Source organism: Xyrauchen texanus, chromosome 46, assembly GCF_025860055.1.
Source record: "Xyrauchen texanus isolate HMW12.3.18 chromosome 46, RBS_HiC_50CHRs, whole genome shotgun sequence".
In the NCBI taxonomy this organism is placed as follows: Eukaryota; Metazoa; Chordata; class Actinopteri; order Cypriniformes; family Catostomidae; genus Xyrauchen; species Xyrauchen texanus.
Window position 1 is genome coordinate 10,443,707 of NC_068321.1, and position 23,301 is coordinate 10,467,007.

General features: G+C 36.8%; 1 protein-coding gene across 1 annotated transcript in view; it reads left to right on the forward strand.

The window, feature by feature from the left end:
• roraa (RAR-related orphan receptor A, paralog a) overlaps positions 1-23,301 on the forward strand; it is a 403,803-nt gene that overhangs the window by 266,882 nt on the left and 113,620 nt on the right. The window contains exon 2 of the mRNA XM_052119230.1: positions 1,801-1,830. Coding sequence (XP_051975190.1) covers positions 1,801-1,830 — 30 coding nt within the window. The remainder of the gene's footprint in view (positions 1-1,800; positions 1,831-23,301) is intronic.

The window sequence follows — 23,301 nt, forward strand, 5'->3', positions numbered from 1 at the left end:
GAAAGTGCTCAGTGAGTTTATATTCAAGTTTCAGTGATTTTCACCCAATCTACTAATGAAACCTTCCATTGGCCACTCCACACTTCGCTATTCAAAAGGTATGAATGTTATGAATGCTGTAAATGGTATGACATTCCCAAACCAAATTAACCAAAATACATTCCTAAAGCTAATAAATAAGCCACTAGAACATGGCCAATTCTGTTGACTTTACCCTTTCCCAGACAGATATTTAAACAAGACTACAGCCTGAAGGCTTGAGCTTCAGCCTTTACTTTCTACATTTGTCAAATTTGAGGGCTAGCCAGGAAATAAACTGTCCCAAATAACAGTGATTGGATAAATGGCTTATTCCCTGAGACTTTCTTTGCTATAATTCCACACTGTTACAACAAAAATATTCCCTTAAAAACCCCATGAAATCAAAAGTTGGAGTTTTGTGGCTTTTAATCCATGTGTGTTAGTGTTTTAGTCCACCTAGATGTACATGCTGGTAAACTTCGAAAAGCTGACAAAAATGTCATTTAAATTTAATATTCACAGTCTTTCTCCTCTGGTAAAACAGACCAAAATATCAATAACTCATCCTGCACTGGATACGTCGGTTTTTGAAGATTTTGTCCAATCAAATTACCTCTAGAATAAGAATGTACCTCCACCTAATATCACCTACGTCTGACTAGCAATAGCAAGAAGCAAATCTTGGTTCACAGCTGTGATGTAAACTAAAGGCTATTGGCTATATAAATGTACCTAGAATATGGCCGTTGGGTTTAGTCCAATGTCACTATTAGCCCCAGTTTGACGTCATAGTTCAGTAACTGCTGTTAACCAGACACTGAGCGCTTTGTGATTTGATTGTTGGTGTGTCTTACAGGAGATGTATTGCTTGTTTGTATCTTTGTGTAATGCTGTAATCGGACAAGGTACATTTGGTGCTAGCATTGTCAATCTGTGAAGCTTGACCCGAATGCCACAAATACTCTTTTATGCCCATTCTGTGTTTTGCTTACTTGTCCTCAGGTGTGACTGTCTGCACGTGTGCTTGCTCATTGGCTCATACCCTTTTCTCTCAAACATTGTCTGAAGCATTGTTATCTTTGGCCAGACCCTTTTATTTTCTGTGGAATTATTGAATCATGTCAGCTTGACGTCCCTTGAGTTTTAAATGCAAGCTGTAGAAAAATTAGCCATTGCTTCCGCATGACAAGTGGGATCTATTAGTGCGCTCTGGCCCATAGAGCATGAGCATGTTCGGTCCACATGGGACCCTCAGTTTCGGCAAATCGCACACACACACACACACACACACACACACATTCATCCATGACGCTGTGGCATTAGTCATGCTTTATAAGGTCAGACATAAAGCTGCACCCGGTGCTTCTGGGCTACGCCAACAGAACACATTCACAGATATGCTTAGCATTCTGTGTGCAATTTTCTGTTAATTTACATTACGTGGAGGTCAACTGTGACAGCAAGGCAACTGGCTGTTCGGTGTGACAGCAGCATACTGACCCGCCTGACCTTGCTTAGGCACAGCCTGTGGCAGTGCGAGGAAGCATTAGCACAGTCAAAGCTAGCTCTTGGCCTTCGGTCAATGTCACAGCTTACAGATGCTCCATTCCAATATGTCTGCTCTGTATTTTACATTGCTTTCAGCAGTATATAAAATTACCTGACTATTGTACAGTTTTTAGAATTACTGCATTATCTTGATAAACATGCACACTTATTTTTTATGTCTTTTTATTTGTTTTTTTATTGTATTTAATCTGTTTTATTTCTCTCTTGCAGGTATTTCAGTAACCAAGAAGACACACACTTGTGAGTCATATATATTTCTTTATAGGCCATTATTACAGTTTGATATCATTCATTATGTGAGATCAAGAGACTAAAATTGTATTAACAACATTGTACGCTTGTTTAATAAACAAGACCAGAGGCAATTCAGCTGTCCCACAGTTTTGTTTTGTTTTGTTTTTCTTTGCTATGATATGTTTTGTTTTGCTTAGCTATGTTTTGATTTGCTATGTTTTGTTTTGTGTGTTTTGCTATGTTTTGTTTTGCTTTTGTTTTGTTTTTTGTTTTGCTTTGTTTTGCTTTTGTTTTGTTTTTTGTTTTGCTATGTTTTGTTTTTCATGTTTTGCTTTGCCTTCCTTTTCTACTTTTTGCTTTGCTATGTTTTGTTTTTGTGTGTGTTTTGTTTTGTTTTGTTTTGCTATGTTTAGTTTAGCTATGTTTTGCTATGTTTTGTTTTGCTTTGTTTTGTTTTGATATGTTTTGTTTTTCATGTTTTGCTTTGCCTTGCTTTTCTACTTTTTGCTTTGCTATGTTTTGATTTGCCTTGCTTTTCTACTTTTTGCTTTGCTATGTTTTGATTTGCTATGTTTTGATTTGCTATGTTTTGTTTTGTGTGTTTTGCTTTGTTTTGTTTTGCTATGTTTAGTTTAGCTATGTTTTGCTATGTTTTGTTTTGCTTTGTTTTGTTTTGATATGTTTTGTTTTTCATGTTTTGCTTTGCCTTGCTTTTCTACTTTTTGCTTTGCTATGTTTTGTTTTTGTGTGTTTTGCTATGTTTTGTTTTGCTATGTTTTGTTTTGGTTTTGTTTTTGTTTTGTTTTTTGTTTTGCTTTGTTTTGTTTTGCTATGTTTTGTTTTTCATGTTTTGCTTTGCCTTGCTATTCTACTTTTTGCTTTGCTATGTTTTGTTTTTGTGTATCGTTTTGCTTTGCTTTGCTGTTTTGCTTCGCTTTGCTTACTTATTAATAGGCACTTTTTTATTTAGGTACTTCTTAATTGTGACTAATTACAGCTAATGCTGTTACTAAGAAAAGCAAATGCAAACACCTATGTTATACTTTCTTTGATATTGTTAATTTGATCAATCTCGATCCTTCATAGGGATCAGATGATTTGTTGCTTGCACTTTGAAAACAAGGATGCAGGTTGCATGTGACCATTGTGAGCGAGGTTAAAAATGCTGCTTTTCTCTGAGAAAGATAGGGATCAGACAGGTTGTATCTGTGGCCTTTCGAGATGCAGTGCATCCTACAGATTAACTATATCAGGTGACTTCATCTCAGTTTCCTTTGTTGAGTTTGCATGTTGCTTCATTTTTACACCTGAGCTTCTAAATTATGTATAATGTATAAAACCCCATTTATACATTTATTTATTATTTAGATTATTGTATCAATCTGGTTTCATGCATTTATGTATGTATTCTTATAATTTCCTACTGTACAGTTTATTAATAAAGAAGCAAGTCATCTAAATAAGCACAATATCTGAAACCAGCATTTCTCTAGTGCAGTCAGAGCAGCTTCAATGAGGCGCCACATTGGACAAAGTGAAGAAAAATGCACAAGAGAGATTCAAACTGATCATGCAGTTTCAGTCTCTCTTGAGGTGGTTGGCAATACCCAGCCCTACTATTAGGTCTGTTTTGCACATTTGCCACTGTTTCAATCTTGATCCAGTTATGATATTGTGATGAATTGTAATGTATTTAATCGTGACATAAGCATTGTTATCGCTACTCATGAGGGAATTGACAGTACCCAGCCCTATCATTCAGATGTATAAATGGTTGAATGAGAGGACACTTGTATGATTAGCATCGGTCAATATTTGTCCCATTTGTGAGAGGCATTATTTGTTTTATGTTTTAGTCAGCATTAAATGTAACTAATGAGAGATCATCTTGTCATCTTTTCATCTGTCACATTGACTTGACTTGTTGAAAGGTTTCAGAATCAGGCAGTTGTAGCTGTCTACTTCATTCAGCCAAAGTAAAGGTGGATTGCTGGTCTTTCATCCCATTTGCAGGGCCCTATTGCTAATCTTAATTACACTGCTGATCACTTCTCCTTAACTGAGGGAACTGAAATCAAAGAACGTTTCAAGTGAGAAGGTTCAAAGCCACAGACCGGAATTCACTATTTAATCTCAATGAAAGAAATGCTAATGATGCGTGTCAGATAGAGCTAGAGAGAGGGAGATTGAGAGAAAGAGTTAGAGATTGAAGTGTGAAGATGACATGCAGCAGGCTCTGGGCATGGGTCAAAGGGGCGTTGTTCGACAGAGAAAGGGTTCAAAATACACATAAAGGATAGAGGAATGGTCCAGCCAGCTTTGTGCGAATCTGCCGTTTTTATTGCTCATAATGCACTGATGTGTTTTGATGGCTTTAGAAGTCAACATAACATAAATATGAACCATATGTGTAATATTTCAATGTTAAAATACTATATCATGTCCCAGTTTATGTGGCGCTAAACTCTGTGGCGCTATTATGTTTGCATGAGCATCCCAACCAGCCAGACAGCAAAAGTGAGTATATGATGAATAATGAATATGAATGAATAATGAGCTCATTATTTAAGACTATCTGTTTTTTGTTTTTTTGACCAATGGAAGATGGGGGGAGTTTTCAGAAAACCTTTATTGCAATTCCGTTTGGTGCCACTAGTGGCACTGAAATCACATGCTGTACTACACATTTGTTTCTTATTAAATGTCCTGTTTAACTTGAGAATACATACCATTGTGGACACAAAATGGGTTGCAAATGTCTTTTCATGTGACATTTAATGAAGGGATCATTTGGGATTGGCTGAAGGTTTGTAGGATGTACTCTGCGGTATATAGTGTGGGTTGGGAGAGGGTTAGGGGTGAAAATGTGGAAATGTGCATTTTACAATCAATTGGGCCACATATGTAGCCATAATGGTTTAATGAAAGCAACCGAACTGGAGCGTGCTCCTGCACATGCTTACATATACATGCACACATACACAGAAACACAATTACACACACCTACGACTAACCCCCAAAGCATGATATTATATACTAGGGATGAACTGATATAGAACTTCTGACTAATACCAATAGCAGATCATTCTTTTTTTGATAATTATTTTTGGCCAATAACCGATATGAATGATATTATAAATCTATATTGCTTAGTCTGTAGTCAATAAAAAAAAATTAAATAAATAAATAAATGGATAAAGTGTTTACACTGAAATCTAAAATCTAGAAAGTAACATCAAATAAATAAATATATATTATAAATAATAAATACAAGTAAATATACATATATATATATATATATATATATATATATATATATATATATATATATATATATATATATATATATATATTGAGCTTAGGCTATTTTGTATCCCTTAAACTAGAATATTTATTAAACTTTCAGATTTTTTTTGGACATTTTTACATTTTAATGAAAACATTTAGTATTCTAAGCCATTTCCTCCTCATCATGAACATCGGCTGGTCACACACATATCACACAGACTTACCAGGCTCATCTCTATACACTGCCTGCATGATCAAAACCATGGAAGTGGGCCACGGGTCCTCCTCATCAATATAAATTACAGGGTAGGTGATGGCTAGCAGGCACACACTCACTCCCTCTTGCCCCCATCCCCCGGCTGCACGCTCATCCCTTAATAAGACCCAGAACTTTCTGGAAGAGAATAGATACTTCAAGTCTCCTCTTTATGACCTGTCATAACGGCTGTCTCTCGGATAATTTCAACAACATTCTGAAGTGCCACAGAAACAAATCCGAACAACAGCCAAGTGCTATTGCTAGAAAAGAACGTTCAGATTTAATTTAAACTCAAACAAGACAACAGATGAATTGCTAGTGGTCAAGAGACATTTTTTTTTTATGGCCGATACCGATTGTCAAAAATTGTCATTCACAAGGCTGTGGGAAGATTTTGGAATTAATGCAAGGAACGACTAACACTTAATCAGCCAAAATGCAGCTTAATTATCAAATTGGCTTATATATCGGCCTGTCAGTATTCATTGAATGCAAATAATTTAATTGATTAAATTATTTTAATCATTGTTTTTGTCAGAGCCGTGACTTTGCAGTTTGGCCTTTCTCAGGCTCTTGTTATATCTAGACTGGACTACTGCAATGCTCCTCTAGCAGGACTTTCATGCAATAACGTATGTCTTCTTTCTTTTTCTTATAAAAAAGCATTCTCAATCCATTCTTTTAAGACTGACCTCTCTTCTTGTGCTTCTCTGTGCAACTTTGTATTACAGCAATTCACAAATCTGCCTGCTAAGGATGAACCACTTCTGTTATGTTCCTCATTTGTAAGTCTCTTTGGATAAAAGCGTATGCTAAATTAATACATGTGCATGGTGTGTGTATCACGGGAAATTACTTGGGGGCTGTTCACACAGAACAGGCTATTGTATTAAAAAATCTAGATGTGGCACAATGAATAGAACAGAATGCAACTATCTAACCCCTTTTAATTGGCTTAAAAACGTTCCACTCATCATACTAGATGCTGAAAAAGCAGCGACTAGTATGGTATAAAAATACAGAAACATTATTTCAAAACAGTGTAGACGAATGTAAGAAAAAACATCTTTTGTGAACGACTCTGTCGTTGCTTGGTCTCTAATAAATTTGAATATGGCATAAACAGTGACTGAAAAACTCTTCCCACAAACTCTGTTTTATAGCTCAGCTACATGTATGCTTTTACTTTGCGTTTGAACTTGACAGTTTTATGACCAGCCTTTTTATATGGTGCTACTGCAAGGCCATGCGGTTCATTCTGGCAGCATACTCTTTTCCTTAGATTAACAGTGTCATTTAATAGCTGTTTGAAATGAAAAAAACAAGAATCAACAGGAATTAAGTACTTAGTTAAGAACAGGGTGTTCCAAAGAAATACGAAAATATTATCCTATTAATGGTCCCTTTAAAGGTCCTTTTGAGTGCAGAATTTTTTTTAATTTGTGTGTGTATGGGGAGTTATTTTATTTAAGCTTCCTGGATGAGAAAAAATAACTAGAGTTTAATATTTTCTGTAGAACATTTTAGTGGTTCTTGCTAATACTATACTTGCCACCATGATTCAAGGGTGTATTGGGTGGTGGTCAGGGCATTGCTGTGTGGTTGAAAATGTGTTTAGAGTGTTTTTTAGTATGTTGCTATGTTGTTGCTAGGGTAATCTTGGCGGTTGCTTAGTAGATTCTTTCTAACCCAAGTCAAAAATCAAGTTTATATGATAATCTGTTCCCTAGATATGGCAATTTCACATTGTTAATTATTGCCATATTAGTATAATTGCATCTATATAAAGTTCAAAGTACTCGTGGAATGTTACTATTGTGTCAGGTATTCACATTCAGGTTACAACTGAGTCCAGTCTCCGCTTCAGTGAGATGAGCAAGTGTTGTAACCTGTCTAGGAGGCTGAGAGAACATGTTGAAATGATGCACTATGTGATTACTTGCAGTTGACTAGGTTTTAATCTTTCATCTGCATGTGTGTATGATTTCATGTATGTGTATCTTTGTTTCCCTGCTCTGCTATCACAGGTCTGATCCTTGGCCAGAGAAACTGTCTGTCTCGCCAAGTCGCTCCACCCTTCAAAAACAAAAAACAACATCAAGTAAAACAGATCAACAGTGCGATTAGTGATGTGCCTTTTTTTAATAGTTTTTTTCTTTATGAAGTACTAATTCAGACAATATTCTTCTGTCAGTATTCTTATGTGTGGCTATTTTAAATTTTCTTCTTTTTAAGGTGAAGTGTTTAAATTAAATTGGGATAGGAGAAAGTGTTTTGAACATTAAATCAATTGCACACTCCAGCTTTAAATATTCAATGAAATGGTTTGACGAATGCAGTTTTCTTTTTCTATTGAAAAGGACTGCCCCACTCAATATTTAATATCAAACTATTTTTTTAATAGTTTTTTTACGAATTGTTTACATCACATCTGTCTACCATGATTAGCTATTTTAGAGAGCACCTGATTGGGACATGTCTATTGGGTATAGTGCATTCAAGAAGTATTCAGACCCCTTCATTGTTTTCACATTTTGTTATGTCGTAGCCTTATGCTAAAATTATTTGGGATATAATGCGACAAACTTTGTGCAACTGGATTTGCAGATTTCCTGCCATTCTTTTTGCAGATTCTCTCAAGCTCTGTCAGGTTAGATGGGGACCGTTGGTGGACAGCTATTTTCAGGTCTCTCCAAAGATGTTCAATTGGTTTCAAGTCTGAGCTCTGGCTGGGCCACTCAAGGACATCCACAGAGTTGTCCCTAAGCCACCCTTGCATTGTCTTGCCTGTGTGCTTAGGGTCATTGTCCTGTTGTAAGGTGAAACTTTGGCCCAGTCTGAGTTCCTGAGTGCTCTGGATCAGGTTTTCATTAAGGATATCTCTGTATTTTTCTGCATTCAGCATTCCTTCAACTCTGACCAGTCCTCCAGTCCCTGCTACTGAAAAACACCCCCACAGCATGATGCTACCACCACCATGCTTCACTATTGGGATGGTATTGTGCAGGTGATGAGAGGTGCCTGGTTCCCTCCAGACATGATGCTTGGAAATGAGGCCAAACAGTTCAATCTTCATTTAATCAGACCAGAACATATTGTTTCTCATAGTCTGAGAGTCCTTTATGTGTTGTTTTGTGTCTTGCACTGAGGAGTCTTCTATCTGGCCACTCTGCCATAAAGCCCAGATCGGTGGAGTGTTGCAGTGATGGTTGTCCTTCTACAAGATGCTCCCATTTCCACACATAATCTCTGGAGCTCAACCAGAGTGACCATCGGGTTCTTGTTCACCTCTTTACCAAGGCCCTTCTCCCCTGATAGCTCAGTTTGACTGGGCAGCCATCTCTTGGAAGAGTCCTGGTTGTTCCAAACTTCTTCCATTTAAAAATTATGGAGGCCACTGTGCTCTTGGGAACCTGCAATGCAGCCAACATATTTTTGTAACCTTCCCCAGATCCGTGCTTCGACACAATCCTTTCTTTGAGCTCTGCAGGTAGTTCCTTTGACCTCATGGCTTGGTTTTTGATCTGATATGTAATTTCAGCTATGATACCTTATATAGACAGGTGTGTTCCTTTCCAAATCATGTACAATCAATTGAAATTGCCACAGGTGGTCTCCAATCTAAGTGTAGAAACATCTCAATGATGATCCACACAAATGGGATTCACCTGAGCTAAATTGTAAATGTCATAGCAAAGGGCCCGAATACATACTGTATGCCAATGTGATATTTAAGTTTTTTCTTTTTAATACATTTGCAAAGTTATCCAAATTTTGTTTTGTTTTGTCATTATGGGTTATGGAGTGTAGATTGATGTGAAAAAAATTAATAATTCAAAGCATTATACCATAAGGCTGCAACATAACAAAATGTGAAAACAAAATTAAGAGGTCTGAATACTTTCTGAATGCACTATATGTATAACTGCTACTTTTACAAGTAGATATACTCTAGATGGCCTCAAAACTAAATTTTTGATTTCATGTTGTCCTTAAGAAAACAGACCCTTCTCATGTGTACATCTCTAATGTCTTAGCGAACACCAAATAATAAACACAATCAACTTGCTGGCACGAATATGGAAAACTGCCTAGATTTATGTGATATTCCAAAGTTGTCAGGAGCTCTGGCCTGAAGCGGCGAAGATAAATGGGCTCGGTATTATGCCGTGGTTTGTTATTCTATCTAAAATTATTCTCTCCTAATGCATTGTTGTACCATGATGCTGTTAGTCATGGATGACAGGTATTGAGCAAATGAAATATTTGCTTGTTTAGGGCGGCACAGAGAGAGTGACAGCTGTAGCGGAGTGTTTGAAGAGCCTGTGTGGGTCCTGCGCAGGTTAGTCATGACCATGGGATCATTGAGTCATTGATCCACCGTGCGAGAGAGAAAGGGAAGCAGGGGAAAAATAAAGAGACGGAGTGAGAGATAGACAGATTCATTGAAATGGAGTCTGGGAAATAGGAGAGAATGGATAAGGAATGGTAGAGTGAGAGAGAGAGATAGTTGAGAGAAGGCTTATCTGTCTCCATAGCGAGGACAACCTGTGTCAGTGTTTATTGAGAAACATGGTCTCTCCTCTGCCTGTTCATTTGTTTACTGCTCCATTCGGCGCTCAGAGAATCACAGAGAGGCATCTTTGCTAATCTCAATCAAATGATTAAGACATTATGGCCGACCTTGATGAAATATTAACAATATGAAAGATGCCCACTCTCCTGAGGGCTGGCCACCACATGAAATGGTGTGACAAATGCGTTTTCTTTCCTGTGTTGAAGGATTTCCTGTAGAAATAGGAATATTGGTAAGACATATCAAATGGTTTGTCCATTTTTTTTCAATATCCAATAGGATATTAGGCCACATCCATACTAATACATTTTGTCTAAAAATGCATCTTTTTCTCTAAGCTTTGGCCTTCAGTCCACACTCAGACAGCGTTTTTGACAGTGAAAACTGAGCTTTTCGAAAATGCTCATCCAAGTGGACATAGTTGAAAACAGTTGTTTATGGAACACATTTTCTCACTGCAGCTGTGTATGGCGATTCACATTCTACAGCAAACCTGAGGGGATAAATACACAATCGCACACATACACAGAGCAAAGTTGTATTATACATTTTTTCCAAATTCAGTCTGTTATCATGGTTTATGTTCACATGTTACACCTGTTTTTATTTCGCTGATCGCCACATAACAGGGAAGAGGAGAGAAAGTCAGAATGAGCCAGTATGTCACCCTTCTGCCATTCCGAACCGGTGTGTGTGTGTGACAAGTGCTCACACTGAGAGAACAAGACCTCAAGCACAACATTCGGTAGGTGTGACACCCTCACCCAAAATCAAGTTGATCTAAACCAGCTAGTGAGTTGCCAACTGTAATATACTGTTAAAAGAATCATTTTTGGCCCATTTGTTGACTGTCCTGCCTGGCACGATGTTACAGAAATAGAAACCATTTAAAAAATAGAAAGCCCTTCGCTTGTTGTCTGTTACTGGTGGTTAGGACTAAAGGTCTGTTTAGCATGGAAAAGATACCTTTTATTGTGTATCGCTGCATTGCTTCTGGTTAGGACACTGTGTAACAGTTGCCAGCTGGTACTTGATAGCTGTGCAGTGTGCAAACCTCACCCTACTGACCTTAAGAGGCACATTAGCGACCAAGGGTAAAGGCCATAGTTTTATAGCCTCCTTGTTAGCGCGTCCAACTCCCATGCCGGGGATTGTCGGTTCGAATACTGGTCGAGTAAGGCTGTTGACAGGTGGAAAAGGAAAATTGAGATATCGGAAATGGTGACGTATATTTGTCATGTGACACAGTCATTTGATCCATTCAACCCAAAACAATCAAGATGGTGGCTCATGTTGTAGAGGCGTTGTGCCTGAAATCCACTTTGACGTTGTAAAAGATGAATGTTACTTTGCACAATATTCACATTGCATTCCTTCAAATGCGACCGGACGTTTACTCAGAAATGCTGTCCAGATGGAACACAAGGACTACAGCATTTCAGACCGTACATTTAATGGCGTTTTTCCGCATGTACAGTAAGGGGATTTAAGAGTTTCATACTTGAAAACGGCAGTGTGGATGGAGAGAGTTTTGAAAACGAAAACGCCATTTTCAGATGTACCCGGACTAATGAGGATGCAGCCTTAGATAGAGTTACTGTTAACAAACAAACGCTCTACAGAGGTTCTATTGGCACCCCAGAATAGAGCAGCTTGCAATGGCCGCTTTATTCAAATTGAGCTGAAGCACCAAAAGTGCTGTTTGTGGAGTTGAAACTTCTGTTTTCAAAGGATTATTGAAGATTTGGGCTTCTTTATATTTCCATCAGGATCAGTTGATCAGGACATAACTCCAAATTTGACATAAATTATGATATTTCACGAATCACCATAATTGTTACAGCATTTGTTCTATTAAGACCCAGCTGCCCAACAGCTGCTATTGGTATATTGGATCTTTTCCACACAAAATCCTACAAACTGATTGCAAACACCTGTTTTTAGTTTCCAAAGTGCAACCGCTGTGGCAGATATGAAGCCAAATATGATCTAAAGATGATCTTATATTAATAAGACCACCATATAAGATCTAAAGTTACAAACCAACCAAACCTGGTCTACACCACTGCATAATCAAGTATATAAAGTATATGCAAATAAATATTGTGTAGTTCTAATACTAAATAAAATATGTATATATTGTGAATGCAGTAAGTAACTTGTTAAAATGAGACAGGCTGTTATTAATGTTTAATATAAAATATTATAATTTACTGTATGTAGACCAATAATTTTAGCAATAAAGATGCGTATTGCATATCTGATGGTTGTTTTCATGTTTACATACCACATTTCTAAGGCTTTAGAAGTGACATTCTCAGTAGACTTTTAGTATAGTTTATATTTTCATTCTAGAGAACATTTGATTGGACAAAAAAAGTTTTTTTTGTAGAGAAATTAAGAAAAACACTGCATATTAAAAGTGTTTATTTGCTAGTAAAGTGTGTCCCCTGCTGAAGAAAAAAAAAAACAAGTTAAACTAGACTAAGCAGGTTTTTCTGGTCTTAAGTTAACTGGTCTCCCAACTTTGTTTTGGGTAGTTTTTAGCAGTTCAGGCCAGGAGATCAGAGGAAGACCTCTTTGACCAGCTGAGACCATATTAAATCAGCTTAGACTAGCTTAAACCAGCAGAGGAAAGTTTTGCAGTATTCTATCATATCGATGGCTTCAAAGATAATATATAAGCACTACAAACCACAAAACTTCAATTGGGTTTTATAGGGTCTTTAAGTAAGTACAAAAAATGGTTCTCATTCGTATGATTAATGAAAAATAGATCTCAAAATTCATTTTCATCAGTGTTTTACGCCATGTCATGAATCATTCGTTAAAAGTTGATAACTGAGGTAGTTTTCTTGAACATGGATGAGAGTCTTCTATGGCGAATCTAACACTGAATGGATTTATTATACATAATCATGTTGTTTATGTCATTTGTCATGCCCTGAAAATGTCCTATAGAAATTCCTTTACAAAATGTCATTGTATAAATCACACACTAAAACATTTAGAGCTGTACAGCGTAGCCGTGGAATCACTATTTGTATAAATACTTTAAATCATCTTTGTTTTTATTACATCCTCTCAGAGGAGACATTTATACAAAGATTTTGTCCCAACGGTTATGGTTACCAGATGAAGGGCTGGAAAGTTTAGACATAAAACATTGAACGGAATTAAGAGCGACTTGGGGAAAAAAGACCCACCAAGTCATCATGCCACGACCTTCAACATATTGTTATGTACAGACTTACATATGGAAGCAATTTGTTATGTGTCGTCTATAAGAAGTGATGGCCTCATCATGCAGTGGTATATTTTTTGTTTCTCCAGTTGGCTAAATGCTTGGTAAATGAAGTGAACACAAGCTCATCAGGAAACTGCTTTGAATGGACAGCGCATCCCGGGAGTGCGCTCTCTGACGGAGCGATTTCGTTCTCAGCATGCCTCAGAAACTGAAGAGTTTCCACCCTCAGACACTCGCCGGAAAAAAGGCAAAGCATTCAAACTGTCACCCTACAATTTTCACAATGGATTATACTTAATTTTTTTTTTATTTGTTATTTTATTTGTTTGTGCCATGGAAATATTGTTTTCTTTTTGGACACTCTCCTTTAATCATAGTTTGCCAAAATTGATCAGAAATAGGTCAGTATATTTACAACAGAGAAGGATGGGTGGCTTCAGTAAAAAGGAAATCAATAGAGACATCTATTTGCCGTAAACTAGGACAGAATGATTTTTATCCTTTTCTTTTCTTTCCCTCTATACTTTTACTTCCGTCAACACAATATGACAGCTCGTCATATTTCAGCGAAAGCATTACCGATGGCCATTTTGCCGAATTGCAAATACACCTTAGTGAATGCACTTTTTGCATAAGTTGTGTCAATTTAAGCAAGTCTTTTTTTGCCCTTCAGTCACTTGCTTTGGCTGAGGGAGGCTGAATGAAAGAGGTTTGGCATGACGGTTGCTTTTGTGTCTTTTTAGACCAGTCTGGGGCCTTGCGTTGGGTTGCTACAGTAGGGGTCACTCAGAGATGGGTACTTGGCCCCCTTCAGTTTCTTTGTAGCAACTTAATCTCTTTCCCCTCTGTGGCAAGCATGCTTTGTGCCATCCTCAGCTACGTCAGCACTTCTCTGGCTGTGCTGTCCCTTTGTGTGTCCCTCTGAACCTGAAAGGCTTTGTTGTGAAGAGATGTCAGCTGAGGAAAAACAACAGCGAGTGGCATGTGTCACACACACAAAGCTTGCTTGCTTTTGTGGCTTGAATGTGGAGCTCCATCTGCTAAGGTGGATTACAACTTTAAAGAGTACCGTGGGTGGCATTGGACAGGCACGTGTTTGCAGTGGTGGGAAGTACAACCATAAGATTTTGGTCTTACCTCCCACCCCTGCAAACACCCCTACAATGGTAAAACAATGGTATATGGCATAAGTAATTTTATTTCACAGTATTGGATCACAATATAGTTATTTTTGCTGGAGTTTCAACAAAAGATGGTTTATGTATTATATAACTACCCCGATAGCAGATGTAACCAGACGTCTATTTGACGTGTGTGTGCTAACATCTGAAAAACTTTTTTTTTTTTTACGTTGTTTGCTAATCTGCAATATGTCTTTAAGGCGTGTGTCAATAAGTATGTCTCGGATATCAATTTAGCCAATGTTTTTGAGACATTTATGATCTAGAATGTTTGTAAATCTGATCTTTTTAAGATTATTAGAAGATGCTTATTAGATTTTGATACTTTTCAGATAAAAAGGACATCTTGGAGATGTACATGCTATCTGGGTATGTGGTAATGCACTTTTGTAATGATCAAGTGAGTTATGCAACACAACAAATAAATAAATTAATAATAAATTAGTAAATTACAGCTAAAAATCTACAACTCACCTTTGGCGCCACTCTGTGGACATTTCACCCTGAAAACTGGAGCTCACGTGAGCCCATATGTTCAACAACACTTCCAGCATCAGCCACTGGGGGCAGTGGTTTGATTTTTCGGTCAGCACTGACTGATTTCACAAGCAAAACTTTCAAACTACTCTTGCCAAATTCAAAGTGTGGTCAGTCTGAAATTCTAAGTTGAGTAGATATATTTTAATCTGCTATAAAATAATTGATATGCGAACACTTGTGATCAAACATCAGTTGAATTTTATATTCATGAGAAAATTGTGATGGTGCAAACTGTGCCTTGTGTTGTGCCAAACAACACCCCTTAATAACAAGTGTTTCCTTGTGTCAACTTGCATCTCACTCTGCGCTTTCGTATAAGCCTCCCCAAAATATGTCTACCATGTTATAAACAGTATAGCACATTTCTACCATCACACAGTATATACACCGTAATACCATTTAACACTGTTGCATGTCTAGTGTCATCTAGGGTTATCGCTATCTAATGGCATTTGTATGTTTAATGAAGGTTTTTATACAATTTATACAATACTGTGTTTTTAAAACTAAAATCAATTATAGTTATTTATAGCTATAGTTATAATTAATTTTCTGTTTTGAACAGTTACGTTAGTTTGTATTTTTAAAAACAATTCAGATAACTGAAATGTTTTAATTGTCATTTACATTAATGATAATAACACTAACCCCCCAGCCCTACGTGCTTTCATTGGCACCGACCGGGCATGTAGTTCATCACTTGGGCAGCACCATAGCCACACCTGCACACCACTCTGCGAAGTAGTATGGCCCTGTACGAGCTAACATGGGTTATGCGTCACTCCCCACTTTCTCACTTTCTCATCACTTTTTGTCTCGCACAGCTGTCCAGTGGCAGACAAGTGCAGCGTGTCAGCATGAAATAAGGGCTTTGATTCATGGGGCAGGACAGAAGCGGAGGTCATCTGGCTCTAGCAGATATGAACGCCACTGATGGAGGATGACTGCTGATGTTTAAGATGGTGCTGATGAAATGTCCTTGCACCATCATTAGCTTTTTCTACGGTCTGGTGCATGTGAGCAGACGTGTTGGCACACACACACACACACACACACACACACACACATTCAGACAGATTTCGGGCAAAATCCAGGATTTTAGAATTGGTTCCCTTTCAATTTGTGAGTTGGAAATTTTATTTGAATGACAGGAAGCGGAATTTACTGAATTTCATTTCAAATGTTAATTTATTAAGGCTGAAGTTGCCTACTCAGTGGGAAGAGACCACCTGACCGAGATGTAAAGCAACTGACCACAGTTTGTTTTGTTTTTATGTGCTGTGGAATATATATTTATGCTCATCATACATTTCTAGTTAACTTGCTATTAATTGCCTCAAACAAAACTCTATCAGGCCAGGCCCCATACACATTCAGTCATGCATCCACATGTATCAGGCCTGTTTGATTCCTCCAATAAGAACTTAGTTGGGTGGGTTTATATATCAAATCTGACTTGGGTCACTGAGGAAAAATATATTATGCTCAACTGGCAGCCTCCACCTCAAAAATTCTGCCTTTTCACAAACCATCTTTATTATGTGATTTACAGTGGCAATAACTGTAAAAGTAAAGAGACAATTATACACTTCTGAAATAATGGGAACTATAATTATTATGTAAAACTTCTGTTTCTAAATTATTCAGTTGTCATTTTGTTGAATAAACCATGCAAAAGACAATGATTTTCAGAGAGATCCTTCTTTCGAATTAGAGATACTTTAGAAACCATTGGAAAAGCACTTTATAGTCGGAACAGACTGCATAAGCTGTCTCAGAGTGAATGGAGCCATTTTTGTTCGATCAGTCAAGCAGAATGGAAAAAGGATGTTTAAAGTCAATGCAAATTCTAAATGGACGCTATTTACTCTCTTAATACAGTCTCCTGGTATTATTGTGTGTTGATTCGTCAGTGTACAGTACGTTATTCCACATCCCACATGTAATCTATGCCACACAGGCTATTGGATAAAGTTAACCAATAGTCAAACAGCTATTTAAACAGCTTGTAAAGTTGCTCCATTCTATTATGAAACACCCACTTTTCATGATCAAATCAATTATACATCACTGTAAACAGAAGGAAATTGGGGTTTGGATGCCATTTTATAAGATTCAATCCAAAGCTTACTCTCTTGGTTGACCCGATATTGTAACCCTTTCAAAAAGTACTCTGCTACTTTATATTAACAATATTTGTATATGGTGCATTTACATGCTACTCCAAGGTAGCGTATTGTGTATTTCAAAGATGACCATTGTGGAAATGTCCAAAAACCATGGAACTTTTTTGGAAGTGATCATATAACCATTACAGTAGATATGCATGTGGATTCAGGTTTGGGAATTATTATCCTATATGTGTTTGAGGTTTAGACCTATTGAGAAGTGAGAAAGCATGATTAGGATGAAATGGATAGGAGGAATAAGGATTTCATGCCTCAGTATTATCGTCCACCTTAACAGTGTTGGGGAATAACTAACTAAAAGTATTGACTACTAATTTAACTTGGTTTTTCAGTACTTTTTTACATAATTCTACAATTATTACATAATTGTACTTTTTTCACATTTACACTAGGGTAAACTGACAACCTTGTCTCATAGAATGAACGTTACTATAACTACATTTTTGCAAATTGAGTTTTATGTGACACTTTTACGTTTTTCTGCAGTTCCCTGGTGAAATGAACACTAGAGGCACTACAACAGCAGTGTGTTTTATTCAATTTCAGTACTATGGCTGTTTATGACTTTAGAAACACGTATTTTTCACTCTCTTACTCACACGATGCTATGTTATGATATTGAAACACTTTTATTCTAACGCATCATTTGAAAAGCTATATACAGTATATATTAACATTTGTATTACAGACCCACCTACATTTACACACTAATTCCAAAGTGATTAACTCCCTTGATAGCTCACCCAATAGAGTACTTTGGACTCGGATGACTGAGGCTCGAGCGCAGCCAAGGACACTTTGAGTGAAAGTGAAGCGAAAGTGCCATATCAGCGATACTAAATTACATGGTTGCTTCAGTAAATGTGCTTTTCATGTCAAATTGATTTAGGATAAGGCTTTGGTTAAGGATAAGGGTGTCAGTTTTGTTCAACTCTCGTTTCTCTTTTTGAACACTATTGGTTGTGTTTAGGTTAAAGTTTTAGGTTAGGGAGGTATGTTTTACTCATTAAAACATCCATCTAAAATTCACCTTTACAACCTTGTCTGATTACAACATAATTTCACTCGCTTATGGCGCCCCCAGCTGGACATTGCACTGGGAAACTGCAGACAAACGTGTAATGAAGCATGCAATTTTGGTTTGCAAAAATGTTGCCATAGTCAATTACATTTTATCAGGCTGCAAACTGAGGTTATAATCCAACACACTGTCCATGAAAGTATTCTTTTTCACTAAAAGGCATAGGAAGACCTTTGCCTTTTAGTGAAGCTGTTCGTTTTAATGGTTCATATTAAAACGAATGAATAATGGTTAAAATAAATAATAAAATAAACTGGTTAAAATAAATAATAAAAATACTTACAATTTCCTGCACAGTAGTCTCTGCATGACATTTATGTTGTCTTTTTTTGTAGTGATATAACAAGTTAAATGCTGCTGTTAATCACTATGTTGCATAAATGAGGGTGTTGATTTGTTTCATCTGTTATTTTATTGTGTCCATTTATCTGTTTATCTGCTCTGATTGAAAATAATAAATTAAGTAATTGATAGTTGTGAGGAAAGTGGTGTTTCAAAAGGTATTGAAAAGGTATTAAATACCTTTTAATAGGTGTTGACCCCTTTAAATAGCTTCTGTTGTTAGCTACTTTTTTTGTGACTGGCTTGTAGTGTAGCTAAAAATTATTTCAACTAATCTGTCCTTTTCTTAAAAGTAAAGCAAAAATCGAGGTTACAGTGTTTATGTCTTGTGGCTATACTTTTGAAATAGTGAGTATTTTAATGTTTACAGATCGGCCCCCTTCACTTCCATTGTAAGTAGAACCCATGATTTAGCTTTCTTAAATAAAAGGAAGGATAAGTCCAAATTATTTTTTATTGTGTCACAAATGCTGTCCATTGAGCTTGGATTTTTTGCTATATCTGTTTTGTGCTTTTTCAGATTGTTCCTCTCGCTTGCTCCATTCCCCCTATACCTGTACCAGCTCTCCTCTCTCTAACAGTGTTTTAATGTGTCACGTCTTGTCAGTGCGACTCCACCTGCACACTTAGCACCTTGCTGGCTTTGTATCCATTCTGATTAAGTGGCAGACTCCTTAATGATGTGGTGGACTCGCTCCAAAATCAACTTCATTTTTCAACAGATGGTCATTAAAGAACTCGCCTCTCTAAATTCTGCTTGCATAATTCAAATCAGTCGCACCCTGCCATATGCACTGTGGACCAACACACGAAAGTGTAAAAAATAAAACTTAAGAATCTGTTTCATTTTAATGCTTGAAAGCCTCGGTCCCCATTCATTGCATTGGAAATGTACCAAATGTACCTTTTGTGTTCCACGGAAGGAAATCATACATGTTTGGAATGAAATCTGTGAGTAAATAATGACATAATTTTCATTTGTGTGAACTACTTCTTCAATAGTGCATTTCTTACTCTTGTAGATTACAAGTAGTTCAGAAGGAAAGTTAAGTTTGATTTCCAGAAGGAAACACGTCTCATTTTGTGCCGCATTAAGACGCTGTCATAACACATAACCGATTATTCTCCCGGAGGAGTTGTGTGCTTGAGACAAATGTATGTTTAAAATGTACATATACCCATATTGTACTGGATTACCGAATCAAGGTCGACACACAGCAACTTTATCCTTTAATCCCTGTTTGGTCTCAAACAGCATTTTTCTTCCAAACCAAAAATAAAATGACAAATCTGAAAGCGGAAGAGACATAAGAAGATGTCTTAATGAGTCGTTACATACAACTGTCTTTCATAAGCCAACAGAAAAAATACTATATTGACAGCATATAGTTACCATCCAACTCCCCTTAAGAAAAGCGTATCTATTAGCCAACTTCACAGACTTAAACGCATTTGTAGTACCAATAGCGAGTTCAATGAACAAGCCATATTTACTTATCCAACGATTCCGAGGATATTCAGAAACTTGGTTAAGCAATGGTTTAGAAAAAGTAAATCAATTAGACAGAAATACTCTTTTACTTGCACAAAAACCTTCCCCCAAACAGAAGAACAATTGTTCAGTGAACTGGACATTAACATACTATGATAATTAAATCTATTATTTATAAACAATGGCATATATTATCATCCGACATATCATTAAACTATGCATTTCAAAACTCTCCATTGTTTACTTATAAAAGAGCACAACATTTATCAGACTTGTTAGTCAGTTCAGATGATATATATATATATATACAGTATATATTGGTAAATCATTACAACAACTAAAATTTAGGATTAATGAACATACGTCAACTATTAGATGTCAAGATATAACGTCTCCAGTAGCAAGACATTTTAATGAGATGGGTCATATCAATAAACAATTGGAATGCATAGAGATAGAGGAAGTTCAAAGGTCTCGTAGAGGAGGCAATTTAAATAATGAATTGTTAAAACGTGAAGCTTTGCTGGATTTATACACTCAGTGCACAAGCCCTGAATAATCTGATTGAAGAACTAGACCTATCGATTTTCCTTTGATCCAATTATAATGAAACTTTCCATTGACGATATATATATTCTTTGGCATAGGACATGAACAGAAATTCAAAATGTGAACACTAACATTGATTAATGATGGTGTATACCTAATGTTTCAATTATTGGATCTTTCACATTTGACTCTTCTTGTTTAGTAACTGTATAAAATCATATATATTTTGTAATACTTGTGGTGATTTTGTAAATTTGCATTCAGATGTACTTGGGTCGGTAAATTCTGTCTCTCTCTTTCCTATTGTTTGTCCCGCATAGGTGCAGGGTCCGCTTTGTGATAGTCTGCATATATATTTGATTTGGCACAAGTTTTATGCCAGATTCCCTTCCTGACACAACCCAACACAAACACAGGGAGAACAAGCAAACTCTACATAGAAAGACACTAGTTGAGCTGGGACTCAAACCCAGGACCTTCTTGCTGAGAGGCAACTGAGCCACCGTGCAGTTTGAGGGAGTGCTAAAACATCTATGTCCATATCCCCCCAAAAGTTATGTAATAAAAGCATTTGCAGTTTACTGTCGGAGTGTTCATTATTTATTTAATTCCCCCAAGGAGGTTTGCCCATTTGTTCACTTATTATTGGAACCTTGTTTCGCAATAAACATCTGCAATGTATGGTGATTGAATTTGTGTTTTTCATATTATTAAAACAGTAAAAAAAAAAAAAAAACCATTTTTGATTTGATTTGTTCCTGTTCCTCAACTGGTGTAGCATGGCACTAAGCAATGTCAAGGAGATGTAAGGAATTGTTTACACAAGACGTGCTTTTGTCTCACATTTGACCATGGCAATGCTGTTGCTGTTTTTTCATCGCCTCGCACCATGAGCACTGTTTTGAGGAGGTTCTATCTAAAAGTCTAACTTTTTTAAAAGTTAAAAAATCTAACATTTAAAAACATATCTCAAGACTTTTGATTCTGTTTGATACCTCTGCACTGCATCAAACTCATTTTAAACATAAAAATGTGTTCTTTTTGGATGGTCGCTATGTGAAAAGTGTCTGCAAAATGTGTAAATTTAAATAGAAATTTGATTAGACTCAACAGACTAGTTTGCTAGACTAGTCCGTCTGCTCTATTTTTATTTAAGTTGCTCTGCGTCTAACTGTTTTTGAGTGCGAGGATGCTTTCTGCGTGAAAACTGTCTGAAAACAGACTTTTTCGAACAATAATTCTATACTGAAAAAATACTGTCTTCCATACAGAAAACACTGCTCTGTATCATTTTCCACTGTTGCTCTCTACATCATTCTGTGCTCACAATACCCCTAGGCCAGCTCTGTCAGCAGTGGGCCAGGGTGAACTTCAAGGGGCCGTAAAAGACTAAAAGTGGGGCAGGCGTGAGGCCTCGCCATGACCTACCTTGTTGAAAGTTTCAGGGGGAAGAGAGCCGTGACAGGCCAACTCCTCGGTGGAGAACATTACTAATGTGTGAGGGTGCAGGATGAGCCAGGCCTGTGATAAATAGCTCCCAAACACCCCTGGCATCCTCATAAGTCAACAGTAAAACAGAAAAGCTGAATGCCCTCTGACCAGAAGCTTTAAACAGAAAGAAAGAGAAAGTATGAAAAAGACAGTTGTTTTGGGCCAAATCAAGGAGTATCATAGCCTCAAGAACTCCTTCAATCTTGGAGAGAAAGCCTCTCCCACCGCTACAGTTTTTGAATGACTATAATGGTGTTTTAGTTGGAGGGAAATTTACACTCTCCCAAAGACAATACAGATCCTAATAAATTAGTTCAGTTTGTACTCAGAGAGCTGGAGGTCTCTGCGGTCCACATTTCCATGGTAGAGTGATGCGGTAGAAGTGGAAGAGTGACGCACCTGTGACTTTAAACAAATGAGTCTTCTTAAACAGTAGCAAGTAATTCTATGGCACAGTTGTGGTTGAAAAACGTTTTGACCTTATAAGTTGGAAAGTACTTTCATACATCAAAGAACATTCATTTTCTCTTGGTACCAACAAACATACATGCATGTTCAATTAAACGTGATTTTTCCCGTTGTTTTTGTGGTTTGTAGCTGCCCTCTTTTTTTTGTAACGCCTCTTTTATTTTTAAAACGTCTTCTTACCTAAACCTTTTTTCATTTACCATTCCGTCTTTCAGACTCAGACTGGTTTATGTTTTGTCATTACGTACAGCTGCCGTTTTCTTGCATTTCTCTTCTTTTTCACACACCATATCATTTACCCATCTCATCTTTTAGAGTTGGTTTTGTTTTTCAAATTATTTTTTTTACGTCTGCCTGCAATTTTCTTGTATTTCTCTTCTTTTTTGTTTCACACTCCATCTGAAGCATATCTGAGGGTTGCCCCTCCCCCAAATATCATTAAAATATGTGTATTGTAAATAATATAATGATATATTCTTAAAATAATTGTTTAAGAAATAAAATAATACAAATGCAAAAAAACTAAAAAAAAACCTTGGTGTCCCCTTAAAAAATTGCTCTTGTTTATTGTCCACCCCCCAACATTTTGATGAAATTTTCGCCCCTGAAGTAAACTTTTTATTGTGTACCCGTCTCTACCTTAGATTTTCATATGGTCTTTGGCATTTTTTTTTTTTTTTTTTTTTTGTTATTTAAAGCTGCCCTTTACTTTTCTTAATTTTTCACAAAAGTCTTGTATCGATTATTTTGGTTAAGGACAATTTATGACTTGCA